At 43.4% G+C, this 22808-nt stretch overlaps 1 protein-coding gene across 1 annotated transcript in view; it reads right to left on the minus strand.

Moving 5' to 3' along the window:
* Window positions 1–2449: 2449 nt before the first annotated feature.
* Window positions 2450–22808, minus strand: part of LOC131943509 (basic proline-rich protein-like) — a 70364-nt gene continuing 50005 nt past the window's right edge. The window contains exon 3 of the mRNA XM_059303667.1: window positions 2450–2526. Coding sequence (XP_059159650.1) covers window positions 2450–2526 — 77 coding nt within the window. The remainder of the gene's footprint in view (window positions 2527–22808) is intronic.

A 22808-nucleotide genomic window follows, 5' to 3' on the forward strand; every position in this document is an offset into this window, starting at 1 on the left:
AATCAAGGCGATTCTATTACTTGTTCTTTTTACTTCCCCGCCCATAAGCCTGACAAGGCAATTTTTTGCTTCTTCCATTTCTTCGAGTTTTACTTTTCTTTTAATTGCGGGTCTGGGCTAATTATCAGATTACCAAAAAATCTGACGTCATCAGGAAACCCAAAATATCGTCAGATTTTTAGGCGTATTGATTTCACGTGTTTTTATGCGCATGGATATTTTCAGAATGTGTAAATATGCTGTGGCATACGTTTGTCATATTTTCTAGCATGTTCGTCAAATTATTTCAAATTGATTTTGTAAGATCTTATTTAAATACTTGTAAAACTGTGTCATGTTTCTGAGCGTGCTAAAAGTATATAGTCATCGTATGCACTAAACATTTTATTTGTCGATATTTTTATAGTTCAATGTTTTTAAAACCACATTATTTTAAAATGCTACTTTAATAATTGAGCAAACTTGAAAACTAAACAGCGTTACAGCAGGAACATGCGTTTTGTGGCTAGTCTGGACTCGAACTCAGGACCTACCTTGTGGAGACGGAAATCCGACACGATGGTCTGCCACATGCGCCGTGCGATGAGTGGTTGCGTCAACAACATGACAATCGTCACACCGACCAAAGCGAATCTCAACTCTTGGGGAATTCCCATTTTTGACAGTCGCACCGTGCAGTGACGTCATGGGAGGGCGACACACGATTTACTCTCGATGACAAAACGGTATTCCATAGAAATACACTACGGTACACAGTGGGTTGAGTAGGTCAAATCTATTCCATCATACTGAAGGTTGTAGGTACACAATCTCCGTGTCAGAAAAAACAAACACTATTTCAAACACAATCCTAGAACAAAAATATCGGCACAACCTCGACATTTAGAATCGTATTTCAAGCAGAACATTGGTCGTCATTAATTAAAAACACGAAATAGACACTACTGAAAACTCCAAAAAATTCATATGTTCGAAAGCGCGCATGTTTGATGAAATAGCTTATACAGAACCGGAAAGCCACATTTATGATAAAATGAAGTTACATACATAAACACACACACACACACATGCACACACACACATGCACACACACACACATACATGAACATCTAGAAAGCAAACTAAATTTTTGTTTGAAAAAGAATTAAAATATGTGCGGTCCAAAATGACGAGGTAAAAAAAAAGCCACTTCCAAATAAATTTAAAATGTAGTTTGGTCAAATTAATTTAAAAATGTAGCTTGGTCAAATTAATTTAAAAATGTAGCTTGGTCAAATTAATTTAAAAATGTAGTTTGGTCAAATTAATTTAAAAATGTAGCTTGGTCAAATTAATTTCCCCGAAGGTTCTAGCAACAGAACGTGTGCGTAAAGTTGTTGTGGGGTTTCATGCAAGTCTGACTTCCAAGAACGGTCACTCACTCCACCATCAGACTGGTCAGTTATTCCCCTGACTGGATGAGACTGACACATGACTTAAGTCACGTGACGGGTTAAGACTGACATATGACTTAAGTCACGCGAGTTTAAAAAAAAAAACGACTCAAAGAATTAAAATTTTCCTCAAGGTAAATTGTGAGGTAAATTGTGAGGTAAATTGTGAGGTAATCTTTGTCTGCCTACTTCTAGCAAACGGTTTTTAATTTACTCGGCTAGTACGTTGAAACCATGAGAGGGGGGGGGGTGGGTCAATGTACAGTTTCTGGTACAGTCTAACCAATTACAGAGCCCCACATACAAAGTCTGAGAGTCGAGGAAGTTGGTCACAAATCTGGTCACAATTTTGGCCAGATTTCTGTCACAATAAAAGTTTATCTACTGCCAGACCCAAAGTGATTGACCTACATTGCTGGAATATTTTGTTCTGACTTAAACGAGGGCGACAGTTTTAAGAAAATTTCTATTTTTGATGAATGTATTTTACATCCTTGAAGATTAGGTGCTGAAATATTTGCATATTCCACACCCACTTGATAAGCCGTGTACTCCCCACCCCCTCCTTATTCCCGTATCCCAGCGGCCAGCTAGCGAGCCTCCCAAAGCTATCCCCACCCCCCGGGATCCAAGTTAGGGTCACGTGATGTGGTTGAAGGTTATCGGTATAGCGTGTTGGTCAAATTCCTGACATTTGTTAGCTGAGATATGATTGGTCCCTCTTGCCACGTGACGTATGGGATGTCAGCTGATCTAGTCATGTGACTAATCCCTGACATTAGTTAGCCTGACGTTCAAGCCCCCCCCCCCCCCCCCCCGCCCAACATAAGATCAGCTGATGAGATTTGAACCAGACAAACAGCTTTCAGTCTGAGCCACCTTAATCCCACGTTGGTGAATTGTTGCAGACGTCAGCATAGGAGTCAGCAGACATCAGCATAAGTGTCACCCACCAACCCACCAGAATCTGCAAAAGCCCCCCCCCCCACCCCAATTTTCCTGCACAGACTCCACTCTTACCCTGACTCCTGACTCCCTGACTCTTCAGACTCTGACTCAAATCTTATCAACCTCATACTAAGCCCACATTTCCCTACAATAGAACCAATAAACTGTGTTTTATGTGCGTATAACAAATTGATCAGCCCGATAGCGTAAACCCATCACACTTTTTAGCTGGTGAATATGGATGTACAGAACATCATCATGATCTACATTCTGCCTACAGAAAGTCCACATTACGCCTAAAAAAAGCCACATTAGGCCTACAGAAAGGCCCGCATTACGCCAACAGAAAGCCCACATTACGCCAACAGAAAAGCCCGCATTACGCCTGCACAAAAGCCCACATTACGCCTACAGAAAGCCCAAACCAAGCCTACAAAAGCCCAAACAAGACTACATTAACTCAAACTTTACACCGCCACCTTGTTGACGTTTTGGCGAAGCCCCCAACCGTCCTTGACCGTGTGTATATATCCCATGATCCTAGAGGGTGATATCCCATGATCCTAGGGGGTGATATCCCATGATCCTAGAGGGTTTTGTTCCTGTCTGTGAAAGGCTCATTTTTTGGCCATATTTAAATTGACCAGTGATGCGTGAGCAAATCAGAATTTATTCAAATTGTGGACACTGAATATAAGCTGACCCTAACACCAAACTTAAGCTGACCTTAACACCACAGACCCTAACGCCACTGACCCAAACACCACACATAAGCTGACCCTAACACCACACTTAAGCTGACCCTAACACCACACTTAAGCTGACCCTAACACCACACTTAAGCTGACCCTAACACCACACTTAAGCTGACCCTAACACCACACTTAAGCTGACCCTAACACCTCACTTAAGCTGACTCTAACACCACACTTAAGCTGACCCTAACACCACACTTAAGCTGACCCTAACACCACACTTAAGCTGACCCTAACACCACACATAAGCTGACCCTAACACCACACTTAACCTGACCCTAACACCACTGACCCAAACACCACTGACCCAAACACCACAGTTAACCTGACCCTAACACCACCCACCCACAGAGAGATCAAACAACACCCCCAACACCCACCAAAGGATCACGTTACACCACCCCCCACCCTGGGATCAAAGTCACGACACCCCCCTCCCCTCCTATTTTGTCAGTCTCCTAGATATGTTTGAACAGATAAAAATATTGAAGCAAATTGGCCACGGGAGGGTTTTGTCCCCTTAATTTCCCAAACTTGCCTCAGATGACTCTCCAAGTTACGTTTAAATTCCCTAAGGGAAGATAACCGTTGCGTTGAAGCCTAAAAGGGAAGTAATCTAATTCCATTACATGAATTGCTCCCCTTGTCCATTACTTTCCATCTCTGTAGGCTGGCCGTTTTCCCCTATGTGAGGGCCAAGCAAGGGCCACCCAGCGGATAAATAGTTAATATGTCTTGTGGTGGGCCACGCCAACCCGCGCCAGCCCGCGCCAACCCGCGCCAGCAGCAGGATTAAAGGATTGAATCGACAAAACAAAAAATCGTTCTATGACTGTCAAGTGTTGCAAGGGTAGAGAAAGTCTTTCCTCGGTTGTCTCCCTCTAACTGCCCTTGTGAAGGTTGTCTCCCTCTAACTTCTCCTTCCCCCCCCCCTGTGTAGGTTGTCTTTCTCCAACTTCTCCCCCCCCCCCCTCCCCGCCCCCTGTGTAGGTAGTATCCCATTGCTAGCCTCACAGTTGGGTCCACTTTAGACAATCTGTCCATATTTTAGAAAACATTCCCACTAAAACAATGTTGTCCAATATTCAGGTGTTTCTTCACATGGCCATCAACGGCCCAATAATGTGGTATGGCCCAATAATGTGTGGTATGGCCCAATAATGTGTGGTATGGCCCACTCTTCACATGGCCATCAACGGCCCAATAATGTGGTATGGCCCAATAATGTGCGGTATGGCCCAATAATGTGTGGTATGGCCCAATAATGTGCTGTATGGCCCAATAATGTGTGGTATGGCCAAATAATGTGCGGTATGGCCCAATAATGTGTGGTATGGCCCAATAATGTGCTGTATGGCCCAATAATGTGCGGTATGGCCCAATAATGTGTGGTATGGCCCAATAATGTGCTGTATGGCCCAATAATGTGCTGTATGGCCCAATAATGTGCGGTATGGCCCAATAATGTGCGGTATGGCCCAATACTGTGTGGTATGGCCTATAATGTGTGGTATGGCCCAATAATGTGTGGTATGGCCCAATAATGTGTGGTATGGCCCAATAATGTGTGGTATGGCCCACTCTTCACATGGCCATCAACGGCCCAATAATGTGCTGTATGGCCCAATAATGTGTGGTATGGCCCAATAATGTGTGGTATGGCCCACTCTTCACATGGCCATCAACGGCCCAATAATGTGCTGTATGGCCCAATAATGTGCGGTATGGCCCAATAATGTGTGGTATGGCCCCATAATGTGCTGTATGGCCCAATAATGTGTGGTATGGCCCAATAATGTGCGGTATGGCCCAATAATGTGTGGTATGGCCCAATAATGTGCTGTATGGCCCAATAATGTGCGGTATGGCCCAATAATGTGTGGTATGGCCCAATAATGTGCTGTATGGCCCAATAATGTGCTGTATGGCCCAATAATGTGCGGTATGGCCCAATAATGTGCGGTATGGCCCAATAATGTGTGGTATGGCCAATAATGTGTGGTATTGCCCAATAATGTGTGGTATGGCCCAATAATGTGTGGTATGGCCCAATAATGTGTGGTATGGCCCACACTTCACATGGCCATCAACGGCCCAATAATGTGCTGTATGGCCCAATAATGTGCGGTATGGCCCAATAATGTGTGTTATGGCCCAATAATGTGCTGTATGGCCCAATAATGTGCTGTATGGCCCAATAATGTGCGGTATGGCCCAATAATGTGCGGTATGGCCCAATAATGTGTGGTATGGCCAATAATGTGTGGTATGGCCCAATAATGTGTGGTATGGCCCAATAATGTGTGGTATGGCCCAATAATGTGTGGTATGGTCCACTCTTCACATGGCCATCAACGGCCCAATAATGTGCAGTATGGCCCAATAATGTGTGATATGGCCCAATAATGTGTGATATGGCCCAATAATGTGTGGTATGGCCCAATAATGTGTGGTATGGTCCACTCTTCACATGGCCATCAACGGCCCAATAATGTGCGGTATGGCCCAATAATGTGTGATATGGCCCAATAATGTGTGGTGTGGCCCAATAATGTGTGGTGTGGCCCAATAATGTGTGATATGGCCCAATAATGTGTGGTATGGTCCACTCTTCACATGGCCATCAACGGCCCAATAATGTGCGGTATGGCCCAATAATGTGTGGTATGGCCCAATAATGTGTGGTATGGTCCACTCTTGACATGGCCATCAACGGCCCAATAATGTGTGGTATGGCCCAATAATGTGTTGTATGGCCCAAACGAGACTCACTTTAAGGCTAATTATATTTAATTAGACAACATGACCCAAATTTTATGATTGCCCTCAGAGGTCAAGAATAGCAAACCAATCAAGGAGGTAATTAAACTAAACAAAAATACAAACTAATTAAAGCTAATTACAACATTTAACATACTGTGTATAATGGAGTTTTACATAAACCCCCACTAAAAAAAATTCAAAACGTTAGAATACGCCCACTGCAAAAAAAAAAAAATCTTCATAGCTCATTATAATTTTTTTATCTTGAACATAGGCATTGTTATTGATAGAAAGTATGGCAGCCCTCAGTAATCATGTAACATAATTTACAATGGCAGGGAAAAAAATGTTTGCTATTCTGTTCTTCTAATTGTTGCAAAAATGTCTTCTTTTGCGAAAATGTTCAAAGAACACATTGTACACTTGGAATACATAACTACATGTTTAGTATTTTTCTATCTGGGGTGAAAAAGAAACCAATTTTCTGTAATCTAATGAATATTCGTGTAAATTAGTCTTGTAAAGCAATATTTTGACGTCATTACAATAATGTTAATTTGTTGGGACATGACAAATTGGTTTTGAAAGTGCAAAAATCAAACATGTATATCAATGTGGGGTTAAAAAATAGTCAAACGTGAAGTGGAAAATAATTCTTACATAAAAAATTAAGGAAAATGGCTTTTATTATATATTCACAAATCACAAATAAATAAAAAATGAAAAAAAAAAACTAAAAGTAAAAATTTTTTTTTAGTTTAACCTTACTAAGGCCGTATGTTGGTATGGCGAAAAATATATTCCTTTCATTGGGAGTCCTGTAACATCAGTTATATGTTCAGTTTTCTTCATTGAGCGGCCAGTCTTTTATTTTTAGTCAAACAAATGTTCTCAGTAATGTTACACCAACAAAAACATTTTAGTGTAATTTCTCTTTGTGACTTTTTGTAATTTGTATATAGATCTATATATAATAAAAGACTTTTCCTTTAAAATTGTTTTGTATTTGTGAATTATTACTCCAGAATTAAAACGTTGACGTCACCATAGTACTTTTTCTAATCCCCCATTCTATTGGCTAAAGGTTTATACACTCAGCACGTTGCAGAGATCTCATCGATTGGAGCGTCACGCTGTCAGGTATGGTGTGTGATGTGATCAGGTATGATGTGTGACGTGATCAGGTATGATGTGTGACGTGATCAGGTATGATGTGTGACGTGATCAGGTATGTGGTGTGACGTAATCAGGTATGATGTGTGACGTGATCAGGTATGATGTGTGACGTGATCAGGTATGTGGTGTGACGTAATCAGGTATGATGTGTGACGTGATCAGGTATGATGTGTGACGTGATCAGGTATGATGTGTGACGTGATCAGGTATGATGTGTGACGTGATCTGGTGTCTCGCCTGACAGGATTCAATCTCAATGACTAAACTATAATCTCAATGACTAAACTACAATCTCAATGACTAACTATAATCTCAATGACTAAACTACAATCTCAATGACTAACTATAATCTCAATGACTAAACTACAATCTCAATGACTAACTATAATCTCAATGACTAACTATAATCTCAATGACTAAACAACAATCTCAATGACTAACTATAATCTCAATGACTAAACTATAATCTCAATGACTAAACTACAATCTCAATGACTCCACTGTGTACTACTGTTTGACAACCTATTCGATATTCTTTAACCTTATTTTTAAATCTACAAGTGGCTTGGTTAGTTTAGTTAACCTAGCTATTAGTTTGTTTAGTTAACCTAGCTATTAGTTTGTTTAGTTAACCTAGCTATTAGTTTGTTTATCTTGCTATTAGTTGTTTAGTTAAACTAGGTATTAGCTTAAAAAGTGGTTCATACACGTAATACATGAATCACATAACTACGCTTTTTAAAATCACATATGTTTCAATAACACTACACACGATTTTTTAAATAATTAATCTCTCTATTGATGATGTTCTGGGGCCGATGCCATATATCGATTTCTGGTCATTTTATCCAGGCAAATTGGTGTGAGTTGTGTCTAGTGCAAGGTGTTCACTTTAGGCAAATTGGTGTGTGTTGTGTTTAGTGCAAGGTGTTCACTTTATCTAGGCAAATTGGTGTGAGTTGTGTCTAGTGCAAGGTGTTCACTTTAGGCAAATTGGTGTGAGTTGTGTTTACTGCAAGATGTTCAATACACGGCTGAAGTACACAAAATTGTTAGGTTCTGTTGTGAGGTGTTTTGTGATGTTTAAATGATGTGAGTTGTTTTTGGCGGATGGTGTTCAATGAACGAATGACATGTCCACTAGTATGAAAATAAACTTAATACAAGAAATTACTTGGCCATATATATATATTTTGTGTGTGTGTAAATAGCCGATTGTCTTGTAAGAAGAATATCTGAACAAATTGTAAGTAGAATATCTGAACAAAGTGTAAGTAGAATATCTGAACAAAATCTAACAGCGACAAAAAACGTGGGTTCCCCCTGGGTACTAATGTGAAAATACTACCCTCCCCAAACTACACCCCCTCCTCCTAGACGTCACCAAATGACCCCCGACCCCCTTTTTAATGACCCCGGGGACAGGATGCCATATGATGTCTATAATCCCGTCCACTGCGAGCCCGTAGCGGGGCCTCGGTGTGTGAATTAAGAGAAAGACTATGAATAGAAAGATGTATTGAAATATTGATCCTCCCCCACCCCCCAGCCCCACCCCTCACCATCCCATTCTGTGAGGAACCTTTGCTTGCTCAGCCCGCACTAGACAGTCCGCTAGAACCCTCAAGCTTAAAAAATAACTTTCTCCCTGAGCCTTCGTCTACCCATCCGTTCATTCCTCCGTCTACCCATCCGTTCATTCGTCCGTCTGTTTCTCGCTGTTTTATTCTCTCGCTCCTGCTTTTATTGCCTCATTTATCTTCTATCTCTATCTGTCCTCACCCCCCTCCCCCACCCCCCACCCATTCTTCCGGCGCCTCATTGCGTCCCCTCGTATCTGTGACGCGGCCCATCTGTCCCAGCAATCCACTTTCTCGGGGTGCCCTGCCTTGTAATGTTGACAAACCTATAGCATCTACAAACACACGCACTGTGCCCTCAAACAAAGCTCGGGTCGCCGGACAGACTACAAGCTTCTATCTGCGTCCCGGGGGTGGGGGCGGGGGGGGGGGGGGGGGGGGGATCTGAGGGTGATACAATATCCTCGCAGCTGGTGAGACAGGAGACGCCGGTGGTGACACACGTAGGAGGTATACAAGACGCCTCTTGTGATAGGGTTGGTGATACACAAGCAGTGGCTGGTGACATGACAAACGTCGGTAATACATAGTGGTGATACACAATTTGCTGGTGGTAGTGATACAAAAAGTGTTGGTGACACACAACTTTCTGGTGGTGATACACGACTTGATGGTGGTGATACAAAAAGTGGTGGCAATACACAACTTTCTGGTCGTGGTGATACAAAACTTTCTGGTGGTGATACACAACTTGCTGGTAGTGATACACGACTTGATGGTGGTGATACACAATTTGCTGGTGGTGATACACAACTTGCTGGTAGTGATACACGACTTGATGGTGGTGATACACAATTTGCTGGTGGTGATACACAACTTGCTGGTAGTGATACAAAAAGTGGTGGTGATACACAATTTGCTGGTGGTGATACACAACTTGCTGGTGGTGACACACAACTTTCTGGTGGTGATACACGACTTTCATCTACATTTTTAATGGCGTCTAGTTTTACTAAATCCGTTCTAGCTTTTTGTCCCCCCCCCCCACACCCCACACACTTAGTACCAACCCCGACTATTCACTCCTCCTCTCCCCACCCCGAAGTTTAAGACGCACATAAAACATGTTCATACTAAGCTTAACTTCGTATTTGTCCATACTTAGACAATCAAACACCGCATTTATAAAATGGACGGGGAAATTTTGTTGCCTCATTAAAATTTTAAAAATATTTTAGCATTGTTTTATTTGAGAATTACGGAAACCATTGTTGCCGGTCTCATGGGGTTAAGGAATTTGTTTTATCGCTGGAGGGTTAAAATATATCGCGACAGCTGGGGAGGGGCGTTTGCCTGGCAACGGCGTCACCTAGTAGGTCCCAGGCAACGTTCAGTTTCCTGACACACACCTGACGTCCAGGTACCTGACACACACCTGACGTCCAGGTATCTGACACACACCTGACGTCCAGGTACCTGACACACACCTGACGTCCAGGTACCTGACACACACCTGACGTCCAGGTATCTGACACACACCTGACGTCCAGGTACCTGACACACACCTGACGTCCAGGTATCTGACACACACCTGACGTCCAGGTATCTGACACACACCTGACGTCCAGGTACCTGACACACACCTGACGTCCAGGTATCTGACACACACCTGACGTCCAGGTACCTGACACACACCTGACGTCCAGGTATCTGACACACACCTGACGTCCAGGTATCTGACACACACCTGACGTCCAGGTATCTGACACACACCTGGACACTAACTGTGCCAGACGTGTAGCTTGTCGTGGTGTCGTCATGCGTGACGGCTGGAGAACAGCTCACGCGTGAGTGGGTGACGAGTGTAGGGGTAGGTGAGGCTTTGTTGGCCGGCAGACGTGAACACATTAACGTGACGTCACACACGTGCAGGGTTGTAAAACAATGATCATTTCTGATGTCGGTGTCATCTGATGTCGGTGTCATCTGGTGTTGGTGTCATCTGGTGTTGTTGTCATTTGGTGTTGGTGTCATTTGGTGTTGGTGTCATTTGGTGTTGGTGTCATTTGGTGTCATCTGGTGTTGGTGTCATCTGGTGTTGGTGTCATTTGGTGTTGGTGTCATCTGGTGGTGTCATCTGGTGTTGGTGTCATCTGGTGCTGGTGTCATTTGGTGTCATCTGGTGGTGTCATCTGGTGTTAGTGTCATTTGGTGTTGGTGTCATCTGGTGTCAGTGTCATTTGGTGTCATCTGGTGTTGGTGTCATCTGGTGGTGTCATCTGGTGTTGGTGTCATCTGGTGCTGGTGTCATTTGGTGTCATCTGGTGGTGTCATCTGGTGTTAGTGTAATCTGGTGTTGGTGTCATCTGGTTCTCGTTTATGAACATTCTAATTCCATCGGGACAGTTTTTTAGCAACGGAGGTTAGAATCAAAGTTACAAAACGATCTTGTATCTGAAGAGAATTTATCACATTCGCGTCGCTTGCCCGCTATAAAAACAAAAGTTGTGACATTAATATTTTTGCTATTTGTCCATTCCATCCCTCCTCCCCCAGCCCCACCCCAGCCCCTATCTAGGGTCACGTGCCGTTAGAAAAGACCCCGCCCCAGTTGTGTAGGGTGTGCTGAGGAGGGGAAATATTGACACAGTCGTCCACTGGTCAGTCGGGTACTGTAACGTCCAGTGTCCAGAGGCTCAAGGAAATTGTTTTTCTTGCGATGCTCAAATGTTGAGCCAAACTTTGGACCAGATAGAAATGGACACTCTCCTATGAGGGGAGGGGGGGGGGTGTAGGTACGGGGGTAGGAGGGTTGATGTAGGTAGGGGTGGGAGGTTTAGCGCGACAACACAGGCTACAAAGAACTAACATCTCTGCTAAAACATAGACGAGTCGTCTAACACCGGAAAGTTAGCGTCATCATACACAGCGTTTTATAACACAATCTATACATACATTGTTATATATAGCAGCCTAAATAAGATACAGCGTTTTACACAAAACAATATATCATAGCAGTATACACAAAACAATATATCATAGCGTTATACACAACACAATATATCGCAGCGTTATACACAACACAATATATCATAGCGTTATAAACAAAGGACGCCATATTTGTACTCAAAGCTAAACGAGAACATCAGAAAATAAATGTCATCAAAATATCTGTGTTGGTAACCGTCGTCTGCAATACATTTGTTCCTGAAGTCTCGAGTTCGGATCTCTCGTTGCCGCCTCTGTTGGTGAGTAGCCGCTGACTCTAGGGCATCGTGAGTAACCGCTGACTCTAGGGGATCGTGAGTAGCCGCTGACTCTAGGGGATCGTGAGTAGCCGCTGACTCTAGGGCATCGTGAGTAACCGCTACCCTAACCCTACTACACAGTGTAGATCTACTCCACCTACCCACTCGCCTAATAAAGGGTGGATCTACACCATTGCCCTAGTACAGAGTTTGGATCTACTCCACCTACATAGATCTGTAACAAAGACGAGTCCGTCTGCCCTAGTGCCCCAAAGTCCACAGACATGAGATACAGTACATCTGCCCCATTGAGATTACAATGCCTCAGGTGTTTTAATTTTTCTATTACAGAATTTAAAAATCTGGATCTTCAGCAGAAAACAAGTTTTGTCTGGCTAATCAGCACTTTAAAAAACACAATCCCTCTTCTACCCCACTCTTCCTCCCCACAAATATGTTTTTACGTTAGACCCGGGACTCGCTCAAATACTATTTCCACATCTTTTTCCACATCTTTTTCCACGGTAAAAAAAAATTTCATTTCCGGCTCTAAGTTGGGGAGTCAGTGTTAAATAAAATTTTACGGTGGGGCGCGGTGGGGCGTCTTTATTAGGGCGGGGCTTGTGGGGAGCTTCCATATCGAGATGTCTGCCACATATTGCCGTCAGGGGGGGGGGGGGGGACACAGACAGTAGTCAGATACAGGAGGGGTTGGGGTGGGGAGAGGGTGCCACAGACAGTAGTCAGATACAGGAGGGGGTGGGGTGGGGGAGGGTGCCACAGACAGTAGTCAGATACAGGAGGGGGTGGGGTGGGGGGGTGGGGGGGAAATGATGAGTTGTGTTGACAAGTGACACAGAACTAAATAACAGGCTCAGCGCTAGTTTAAATTAAAAAAAAACAAAAAACAATTACCTCGTGACAAAAAGTAATTTGACAAAAATAATTTGAACCGTCGTGGAAGTGACAATTTTTGTAGTGAGGTATCGGACGGATTTAGGGTAAACACGCAGTCAATGATGTTCTATAAAGCTAACAAAACAATGATGGAGGGGGGGGGGATGCACCAGACGACGTAGCGAGTCGCACCCAGGCGCTATAATCATCTCCCCCCCCCCCTCCCCCACCATCCACACTATGTAATCAGAGGCAGCCTGTAAATTAAAGGTTCTGTATGGGGGAGGGGTGGGGGGAGGGGTCAAACTTCCGCCTATCGGTTATCCAGGATAGATTCGAGTTCACCAGGTACAGTCCGGTCCGGAGTCAGAAATGTTTAGATCTGACTCCTGCGTCCGCACGTCGGACTTGGCTTTGATCCGACTAATGTCGCCGTGCCAACTGCCGTCGTCCGACTAATGTCGTCGTGCCAACTGCCGTCGTCCGACTAATGTCGTCGTGCCAACTGCCGTCGTCCGACTAATGTCGTCGTGCCAACTGCCGTCGTCCGACTAATGTCGTCGTGCCAACTGCCGTCGTCCGACTAATGTCGTCGTGCCAACTGCCGTCGTCCGACTAATGTCGTGCCAACTGCCGTCGTCCGACTAATGTCGCCGTGCCAACTGCCGTCGTCCGACTAATGTCGTCGTGCCAACTGCCGTCGTCCGACTAATGTCGTCGTGCCAACTGCCGTCGTCCGACTAATGTCGTCGTGCCAACTGCCGTCGTCCGACTCAGGTCAAGCACGATGCACATCTCGAGCGCCAAAAGTTGATTCATCGTCTGCTCCTGGTGCCAGAATCATTTCCGCAGACGTTTCTCGGGTTTGATCCCCCGCCTCCCACGACGGCGATTTCCGCGGTATCGGATTAATGTCTCCGTCCTTCAGGAATTCGCCGGAGCCGTAATTAAATTCCGGAAACATTTCGGCACTCAATTAGCCGGCAGTGCCGGATGAGCCGGGGACAAGAACAAAGGCGCGCAAACAAAAACCGGCGTTTGATAATCCCCTCAGAATGTGCTAAGCCGGCCAGTCGCGTTAATTAGGTTGGGGCAAGTTTGGCCGCTGCTTTCTGCGGTAATTAAGTTTGGCTGAAGGTTGCGGGTGTGGTGGTCATTAGGAAACGTTATCTACGTTTCTTGTTGGTCAGCTGGCTTTGTTTTACCGTTTGGTGATACGTCAACTTTTGATATCAAATTTGTTGATGCTGAGTTGATTTTCTCAAAAATGTTGCGTGAGTCAGTGATGTGGGGAAAACTGGAACGTTCGGTGGGGGAGGTGGGGGAGGGTGGGTTAGGTGTGGTGGGTTAGGTGTGGGAGTTGGCGGAGGGTGTGGGATGGGAGAGGCTGACGGAATGATTGCTACCTCGCCTCTATCAGCCTTGCCTTATGTATCCACGAATGTTCTGGGCCATGGCATAAGCTGTTCATGACTTCCTATGTCTAATCAATGGAACAGAGCGGTCGGACGAGAAAGTGCTAGACTGCTAGCCCGAAAGTTTCGAGTTCGGATCCCTGTTTAGATCCCATTGGATATCCTTGAGTCCACCCAGCTCTGTGCCGTACCTAGCTCCCGTTAGACCGTAATGACTGCTGGACAGTGCTGACCATATTATCCCTTCACACGTCGAGGTCATAGTGACCGCTACCTCAGCAGCCTAAAGGACCATCAGTCTAAAGGACCATTACATTTAAAATGTTGACTACTTTTTTAAATATCTATTCAACATGGCTAATGTCAAGTAACATCTGATGTTGAAATTATATCGAGAGTTAGAATAATTAAAATGTTTGTGTTGTGAAAGTCATCAACGTTAACAGAAGGTTGGGTAGGGATAGTTTAAAACCAGCTAGACTGGCATTCTGTGAGTTTGTTCCCGAGTTGTATGGGTGTGTGTGTGGGGGGGGGGGGGTATGTTTGTATAAAGGATGTGACCGCTGGTCAGGGAGGCATTTAGTTAAAGGGATTGGGACACAGTGGAGACTTACGAAAGTAGGAATAGTGGTCAAATCGGTGTGGAGATTTTGTGTTTGTGTTGCTAAAGTTGACCGTAATGATAAGTTATCTGGGTTTAGACTCACCAAGGTATGCGTCATCAACACGTGCATCAAAAACAGATTTTTACAAAATATTTTATAAAACCGTGGAGGTTGTATAAGCTTTAAACCAAGACAATACAAAGGACAGACAGACAGACGGACGGACGGACAAACAGGCAGACGGACATGGTTACAGCATTATAAAACTGACTACACCCCACAGAAAACGAGCTAACAAAATTGTGTCGTCCCCCCCCCCCCTCCCCCAACAAAATGTAGCAGTATAAAATCTCAGGTCCTTTGTCCTACCCCCCCCCCCCCCCAATCAAAAAGTGGCCCAAAAAAATATCGTCCTCATTCACTGCTCACATCAGGCCACCAAAGTTTGTCGACAGCCGCGCTAAATCCCGATCTAATCGATACATCGATACGCGATCGGACATTGAAAGTCAATGTATGGACCGGAGCCGTACGATATTTTCGTCATGATCGATCGATGGCCACATTAACATGTAAATCATGGCCCGATTCCCCGCTAACCGCCGACTAATATCTAAAAAAAAATGGCCCCTCATTAAGTTAGGCCGTCGGTTACTGCCAATCAATTAGCCAACGGTTAGGTTTACTAGACCGTGTTAGAAATAATTAACCATAAACTCGGCTCGTGTAATAATTAACTTCTGGGCCAAACTCACATAATTTAACGCTCAAATTTTTTAGCTGCACACACCTCAATTACCGCCCTTGTTTTTCCTCATGGAGCCCTATAGGCCGTGGATTCTCTCCCCCTGTTAACTCGTAGCCTCCCCTGTTTAAAATTCTCCCAAGAATTCACATTCACGACACGAGGGCAAAAAATTATCTCCCTTGCCTAAAAAATAATTAAGGCCTCTTTTTCTCAACCCCCCCCCCCCCCCCCCTCATCCCTCCCCACCTCCTCGTCGCATCGTTCTCGTCATTAAATTTTTTAACAGCGGTCAGAGTATCGATTACACACAATCAACGATACGACATAATCGCCAGTCTACTTGACATCCCCGTATCGGTAAACATATGTAATCGCCGAGGTATCGTCCCAGTATCGTGGCTACTGTCAATACCATTACTCCGTCAAATCACTGAATGGACAGCAAGAATCGGGAAAATCCGTTGGTTCAATTTTAGTCGTCAAAAAAAAAAAACTAAAGTGCTGCCAAAGTTCGTGCAGTTGTAGCAAAAAATAAATATTGGGGTTAGCAGACGTTCAGTGTCGCGACATTTGTGGGGGGTGGGGGTGTGTTGGTTAGGGTAGGGAGTAAAGTGGTTAGTCTGGGGTAAAGGGGTGTATTAGGGTGTGAATGGTATGAGTGGGGTGTGTTGGATAGTGTGAGTTGTGTTAGTGTGTGGTTTGTTGGTGTGGGTTGTGTAAGTGTGGGGTATGTATGTGTGGGGTATGTAAGTGTGGGGTATGTAAGTGTGGGTTGTGTAGGTGTGAGGTTTGTTAGTGTGTTAGATGGTAGTGAGCAGTATTAAATAGTGTGGGGTTCGTTGATTACTGTGGGGTATATTAGTGTGGGGTAGTGTGGGGTGTATTATTAGCGTCATATCACTACAGAGACGTGCATCGCTGAGAAGATGAAAACAAAATCCATCAAGTCAACCACTGTTTGCCTTAAAGTGACCCAAACTGTAGCTGCATCACGTGATGTGACCCAACTAGTTAACTCACGGTCAGTCCAGCTGGACTAGGGTACGTGGTGAGTACTTTTTGGTCAAAGTTTGAGACAGGAAGGATACGTTAGGTACAAAGTTGAATGAAGCAATTTAAAGAACATTATGGAATGGCGAAATATGTGGACCAGTTCTAATTTGAATACTAAGTAGACCATTCCTGAATGGCGCAACATATTCCTATATTCCTAAATTAAATAATCCTGAATGGCGCAATAAGTGGATAATTTGGTTAATCTCTGAATGGTGAAATACTTGTCGCATACATAAATGACGCAATATTTGGACGATTCCTGAATAGACCGCAGCAGTCCAGAGGACGAACCCACTTCAAGAAGTTTCTCGTCAGGCTGAACTGTGTGGAACTGGTGTGTGGTACTGCTGTGTGGGACTGCTGTGTGGGACTCACGTGTTTGGCAACTGTGTGGGACTAATGTATTAGAATCCTATGTAGGGGTCGGCGTGGTCGAGTCGGTAAAGCTCATGGTTGCTAAACCGAAAAGTCTCGAGTTCGAACCCTCGGGCAGATGAGGCTCGTTAGCTGGGGACAGCCACTCTTCTAGGAGAGACAACTCTAAAATCAAACAACTGCTGCCTTGTAGTTTGTTCTTGGTTGGACAAAGGCTATGGAAGCAAATCCAAAAAGAAAAACAGGCTGAAATCGGAGTCAATGGCCTCAATGGCGCATAACCAGTTGACACGTAACGCTTAATTGTGTTGGAGGCGTGGTCGAGTCGGCAAAAAGCTCATGGTTGATAAATTCGAACAAAGTCTCGAGTTCAAACCCTCTGGCAGATAAGGCTCGATCCCTCCCAACACTAAAAATTAAGAACGAAGAAGAAGAAAGAAGAAGGAATCCTATGTGTGCCCCTGCTGTGTGATGTATGCAACATGAAGTTTATTTCTTAACTTAAATGTGTGAAGTATGAGACAAATAATCCGATAAATAAATCACAGGAAAAAAATATTTGCTTGGAACTATACCGTACAATAACAATTATAGTTGTAAATTTTTATATCAGTTATCTATTTAACATAAAACATCGAGTTTTTGCAAGAACCAACCAATCTTTAAGTACAGGTTAACAAATTAAAGCACAATAAGCAAATGAATTGAAGTCAGACACATTACACCACCCCCCCTCCCCCGACATTCCCACTAAATATGTCACAAGTCTTCACCACGTCAACAGAGACGAAAAAAATCACCTACTGTTGAGGTAAGTCAGCTTAAAATCTATCGGCGAAAAAATCCACAATTCAGTTGGAAAACGTCGGAGAAAAAACAACAACACCATCCAGCACCTACCCTACAGAGAACTGAGAAAACCTTCTCGTCACAAAAGAGTAAAGAGAAACCCACTATTCTATGGGCAAGCCGCTTTACCACCAGGAGAAAACCATCAGGAGAAAACCACCAGAAGAAAACCACCAGTCTAACCATACTTGCTCGTCTCTGTGGATGCCACGACATCTGCAGATTTCTCAGGGAATAATTTCTTCAAGCTGCGCAAAAACCCACTTTTCACAGCTTTAACGGACACACGAAACCCACTTTGGACACTTTGACGGACACACAAAACCCACTTTGGACACTTTGACGGACACACAAAACCCACTTTGGACACTTTGACGGACACACAAAACCCACTTTGGACACTTTGACGGACACAGAAAACCCACTTTGGACACTTTGACGGACACACAAAACCCACTTTGGACACTTTGACGGACACACAAAACCCACTTTGGACACTTTAACGGACACAGCAAAGCACATCTTGGACACAAAAAACCAGCTTGCACATATACAAATCCACTTTGCACTTCTTAACAGTCACACAAACCCCACAAATCATTTTCAACTCGCCAATGGCTTAGCTTGTGATATCAAATGACAATTTTTAATTTTATCTGTTTGTTTTTATTGCTTCCCCCGTCTAGTACAGTTGTAGGGCGAATATTGACAGACTGGCAACGTACGGCAACTTTTGTAGGACGTAACGGATAACACATAAATTATTGTACTCTCTCTCACACACACACACACACACACACACAAGTCAAAATAATTGAAAACGAATCCCCCTGAGGCAATAACCGATGAATAAATGAAGAAATTAAATAACTTAAAAATAATTTACTCGCCTGAACGCGTTAAGTTACAAAAAATGGTGTGACCAGTTCAAGCTATTAAATTTTGTTAAAATGTTTAAAATTTTCTAGTTGAGTAACTGCGTAAAAATGTTAATGACGCTTTATATTTCTTACAACAGAAAGCTGCTAAAAACTTTTTAAAGTTAATAACCGCCAAAAAAAAAGTTTCAAAAGTCGTGACGTTACAGCAGACTACCGAAACATGTAAATTAAAAAACTGTCACGTGACACATCAGGAGAACGGTCCAATGAAGGCGGTTCAGGAGTTTCTTTCAAATATTTCGGGTGGCACCACTCCCCCCCCCCCCCCTCCCCTCTACAATTAAAGTGTACAGCACTTTTTAGCCCTGGACAACCCTCAAAATATATAATTTATCTAGAAAATGTTTTACCAGTCTTCGCTCCCACCCCCTTGGAAATTTATATGCCCCCACCCCCCCCCCCCCCCCCCCCCGGTAAACGGAAAAAAAGTCACAGGAAAAAAAACACAGAAAAAAAGTCACAGTTTTTGCTAGGAAAATAAGTCACGGAAAAAAAGTCACAATGGAAAAATTTTATCGGAAAAAAAGTCACAGAAATAAAGTCACAGAAAAAAAGTCACAAAAATCTTTTTAGAAATATTTTGATTTATTTGTTAAGAATTGTAAAATGTTGTATGTTTATTGTTGTGGGTTGTATTTTTTAATAGCATAAATTATTTATAGACGTTAAAAGCATTATGGTTTATAAAAAATTTAAGTAAAAATACTCTAAGATAATTTACAAAACAATCTCAACTTTTGTTATGTATTTAGTTAAATACGCAGTAGAAAAGTTAACTATAAAACAAAGGTAGTCATATCGTTGTGTTTTGCATATGTTTTGCCGTAGGCTATTCTCTGGTCGGCCTCCCCTCAGTAGGCATTGTCCGAACATATTTTGTGTTGTTGACAGCCTTTGAACCTTGTCGGCTCTCTGTTTTGATCCTAAGTTTTGTTATGTAATGATCGTGATTAATGTGGGCAGTAAAGGTTGTTGAACTAAGCATAACTATTGTTGCGATGAGTTGAGGGCAGTAATTCAGATGACCTTACCATTTCACGGTAATTTAATTTAAAAATAAAAAAAAAACACGATGAAAACAGTGGACATTCTATTAAATGCTATAAATATTATGTTTAACATAATTACAATCTACATAATTCATACTAAATATTTTAGGTGAATTATAAAAATTACTATGCGTATACAGCCTACACACATTACATTACATTTAATTAATCCTAAGTTAATTTGCACTCTCTGAATATTTAATACATACAAGTATTAACAAATTCCATGCAAATATATATTTGTGACTTTTTTTCCTGTGACTTTTTTTCCTGTGACTTTTTTTCCTGTGACTTTTTTTCTGTGTTTTTTTTTCCTGTGGTTTTTTTTCCTGTGACTTTTTTTCCTACAATCCCCCCCCCCCCCCCCACCCACCCACAGACATGAAAGTTTCAAGCGCCTCTTGAAAAAAAAATGTCTAAATGTTTCACTACTCATTAGAGCAACAATACACTAATTACCGCACACGTAAATTAACGACGTCGTTTGGACCCAAACAGAATCCCTCGAAATCACCAATCACTAATCTTAAAAATCAATCACCAATCACTAATCGCAAAAAATCAATCACTAATCGCAAAAAGCAATCACCAATGATCTGCTTGAAAAACTATCAACTTACCGCTGTAAAAGAACAGTCCAAAGTTGTCAAACAAATAATTTAAACGTAATTAAAACAAAACACGCTCCATGAAAAACAAATCAGAATTGAAAACCGCCTAATTAGATACAGAAACGTAATGAACTAATTAATCCATGGCCAGTAATTAAACAAATAGTTCTAGTCCTGAGCTGGGGGTGAACAAGAATCGCCGTGGCGAATGTTTCGTTTCGGAAGTTGGGAGGGCCGTTTAACTTTTTAGAGTCGCCCCCATCAGCTATTGATTCTGCTCGAGTGTTGGACGGTGGGGTGGGGCCTCGGTGCTGCAGTGTGGCGGGGTGGGGTGGGGTGGGACAGGTGACAGGGTGGGAGGCGGGGTGGGCTGGTGATGGTGGATATGTGGATTGGTGGATGGTGAATGGTGGATATGTGGATTGGTGGATGGGTGGATGGTGGATATGTGGATATGTGGATTGGTGAATGGTGGATATGTGGATTGGTGGATGGTGAATGGTGGATGTGAATCGTGGATGTGAATGGTGGATGTGAATCGTGGATGTGAATGGTGGATATGTGGATTGATGGATTGGTGGATTGTGAATGGTGGATATGTGGATCGGTGGATGGTGGATGGTGGATGGTGGATGGTGGATATGTGGATTGGTGGATGATGAGAAAGGTGGTGGGTGGATTGTGAGAGGGTTGTTGTTGGATGGTGTGCATGTGGATCATGGGGAGGTGGATAGTGGATGGTGGATTAGTTATGATGAAGGTGGCAGGTTAAAAGTGGCTGGTTAGTGTGTGGGTGAGTGGGGGTATGAAAATATTTGGTTGGTGTGTGTGGGTTTTGTGTGGGTTTGGTGTGGGTGTGTTACTGATGTGTGTGTGGGTTTTGTGTGGGTGTGTTACTGATGTGTGTGGGTTTTATGTGGGTATGTTACTGATGTGTGTGAGAAGTTTTATAAAGCTGCTGTTGTGTAAAAGATGTTTGATAAAATTAAAACTGCTGTTGATCTTGTATATATAATGTGTCGAAGTCACATACACAGCAGACACAATTCTGTACACAAAGAAGACGAACCCCCCCCCCCCCACCTCACTCACACACAAATCTGACGAAATGCCCCACACAAAGCAGATGAAATGCCCCACACAAAGCAGATGAAATGCCCCACACAAAGCAGATGAAATGCCCCACACAAAGCAGATGAAATGCCCCACACAAAGCAGATGAAATGCCCCACACAAAGCAGATGAAATGCCCCACACAAAGCAGATGAAATGCCCCACACAAAGCAAATAAAATGCCCCACACAAAGCAAATAAAATGCCCCACACAAAGCAAATAAAATGCCCCACACAAAGCAAATAAAATCCCCCACACAAAGCAGACGAAATCCCCCACACAAAGCAGACGAAATACCCCACACAAATCAGATGAAATGCCCCACACAAAGCAGACGAAATACCCCACACAAAGCAGATGAAATGCCCCACACAAAGCAGATGAAATGCCCCACACAAAGCAGATGAAATGCCCCACATAAAGCAGATGAAACGCCCCACACAAATCAGATGAAATGCCCCACACAAAGCAGATGAAATGCCCCACACAAAGCAGATGAAATGCCCCACATAAAGCAGATGAAACGCCCCACACAAATCAGATGAAATGCCCCACACAAAGCAGATGAAATGCCCCACACAAAGCAGATGAAATGCCCCACATAAAGCAGATGAAACGCCCCACACAAATCAGATGAAATGCCCCACACAAAGCAGATGAAATGCCCCATATGACGACCAAGTTTTCATCTCCCAATATCCAAAACAAGAAACTAGCAGAGAAATATCTGGAACAGACAGACGCTCTCAACTGATGTGGATCTATATCTAGCAGACAATGTGACGCAGATCAGACAGACATTGTCCTACACCAGACTGGTGTCAACATCAGGGGCAGCAACTCCTCTACATTAATTAACTCCCCTATTGTGTTTACCCGTCAACACTTGGACAGGCCGCCATCTTGAACTCAGGGCAGGTTCCATCTGACGTAAGCAAAGGGAGGTAAGACGCGGGAGGGATAACTCCAGGACAAAACGGATTAGAAAAATGGCGACTGGACTGGGTGAAGTGGTAATTCAGCGAGAGGAAAAAATATTTTTCATTGCCTTCAAGTTTTGTTTTCCCCGTACATCTGGACGATGAAAATAAAATTTGGCTTTTAGCTGCTCCCAGATTTTTAGCCCCCCCACTTCTGTCGTTTTTATAAGCACGATTTATGACAAGTGGGTTGAAAATTTGTTTTCCGTCAATAATTCAGTGTGTATCAATCTTGGCAATAAAACTGGGATTAAATATTTTATCT

The sequence above is a fragment of the Physella acuta genome, unplaced genomic scaffold (assembly GCF_028476545.2).
Source record: "Physella acuta isolate Inbredline_101_S28 unplaced genomic scaffold, ASM2847654v3 ptg000457l, whole genome shotgun sequence".
In the NCBI taxonomy this organism is placed as follows: Eukaryota; Metazoa; Mollusca; class Gastropoda; family Physidae; genus Physella; species Physella acuta.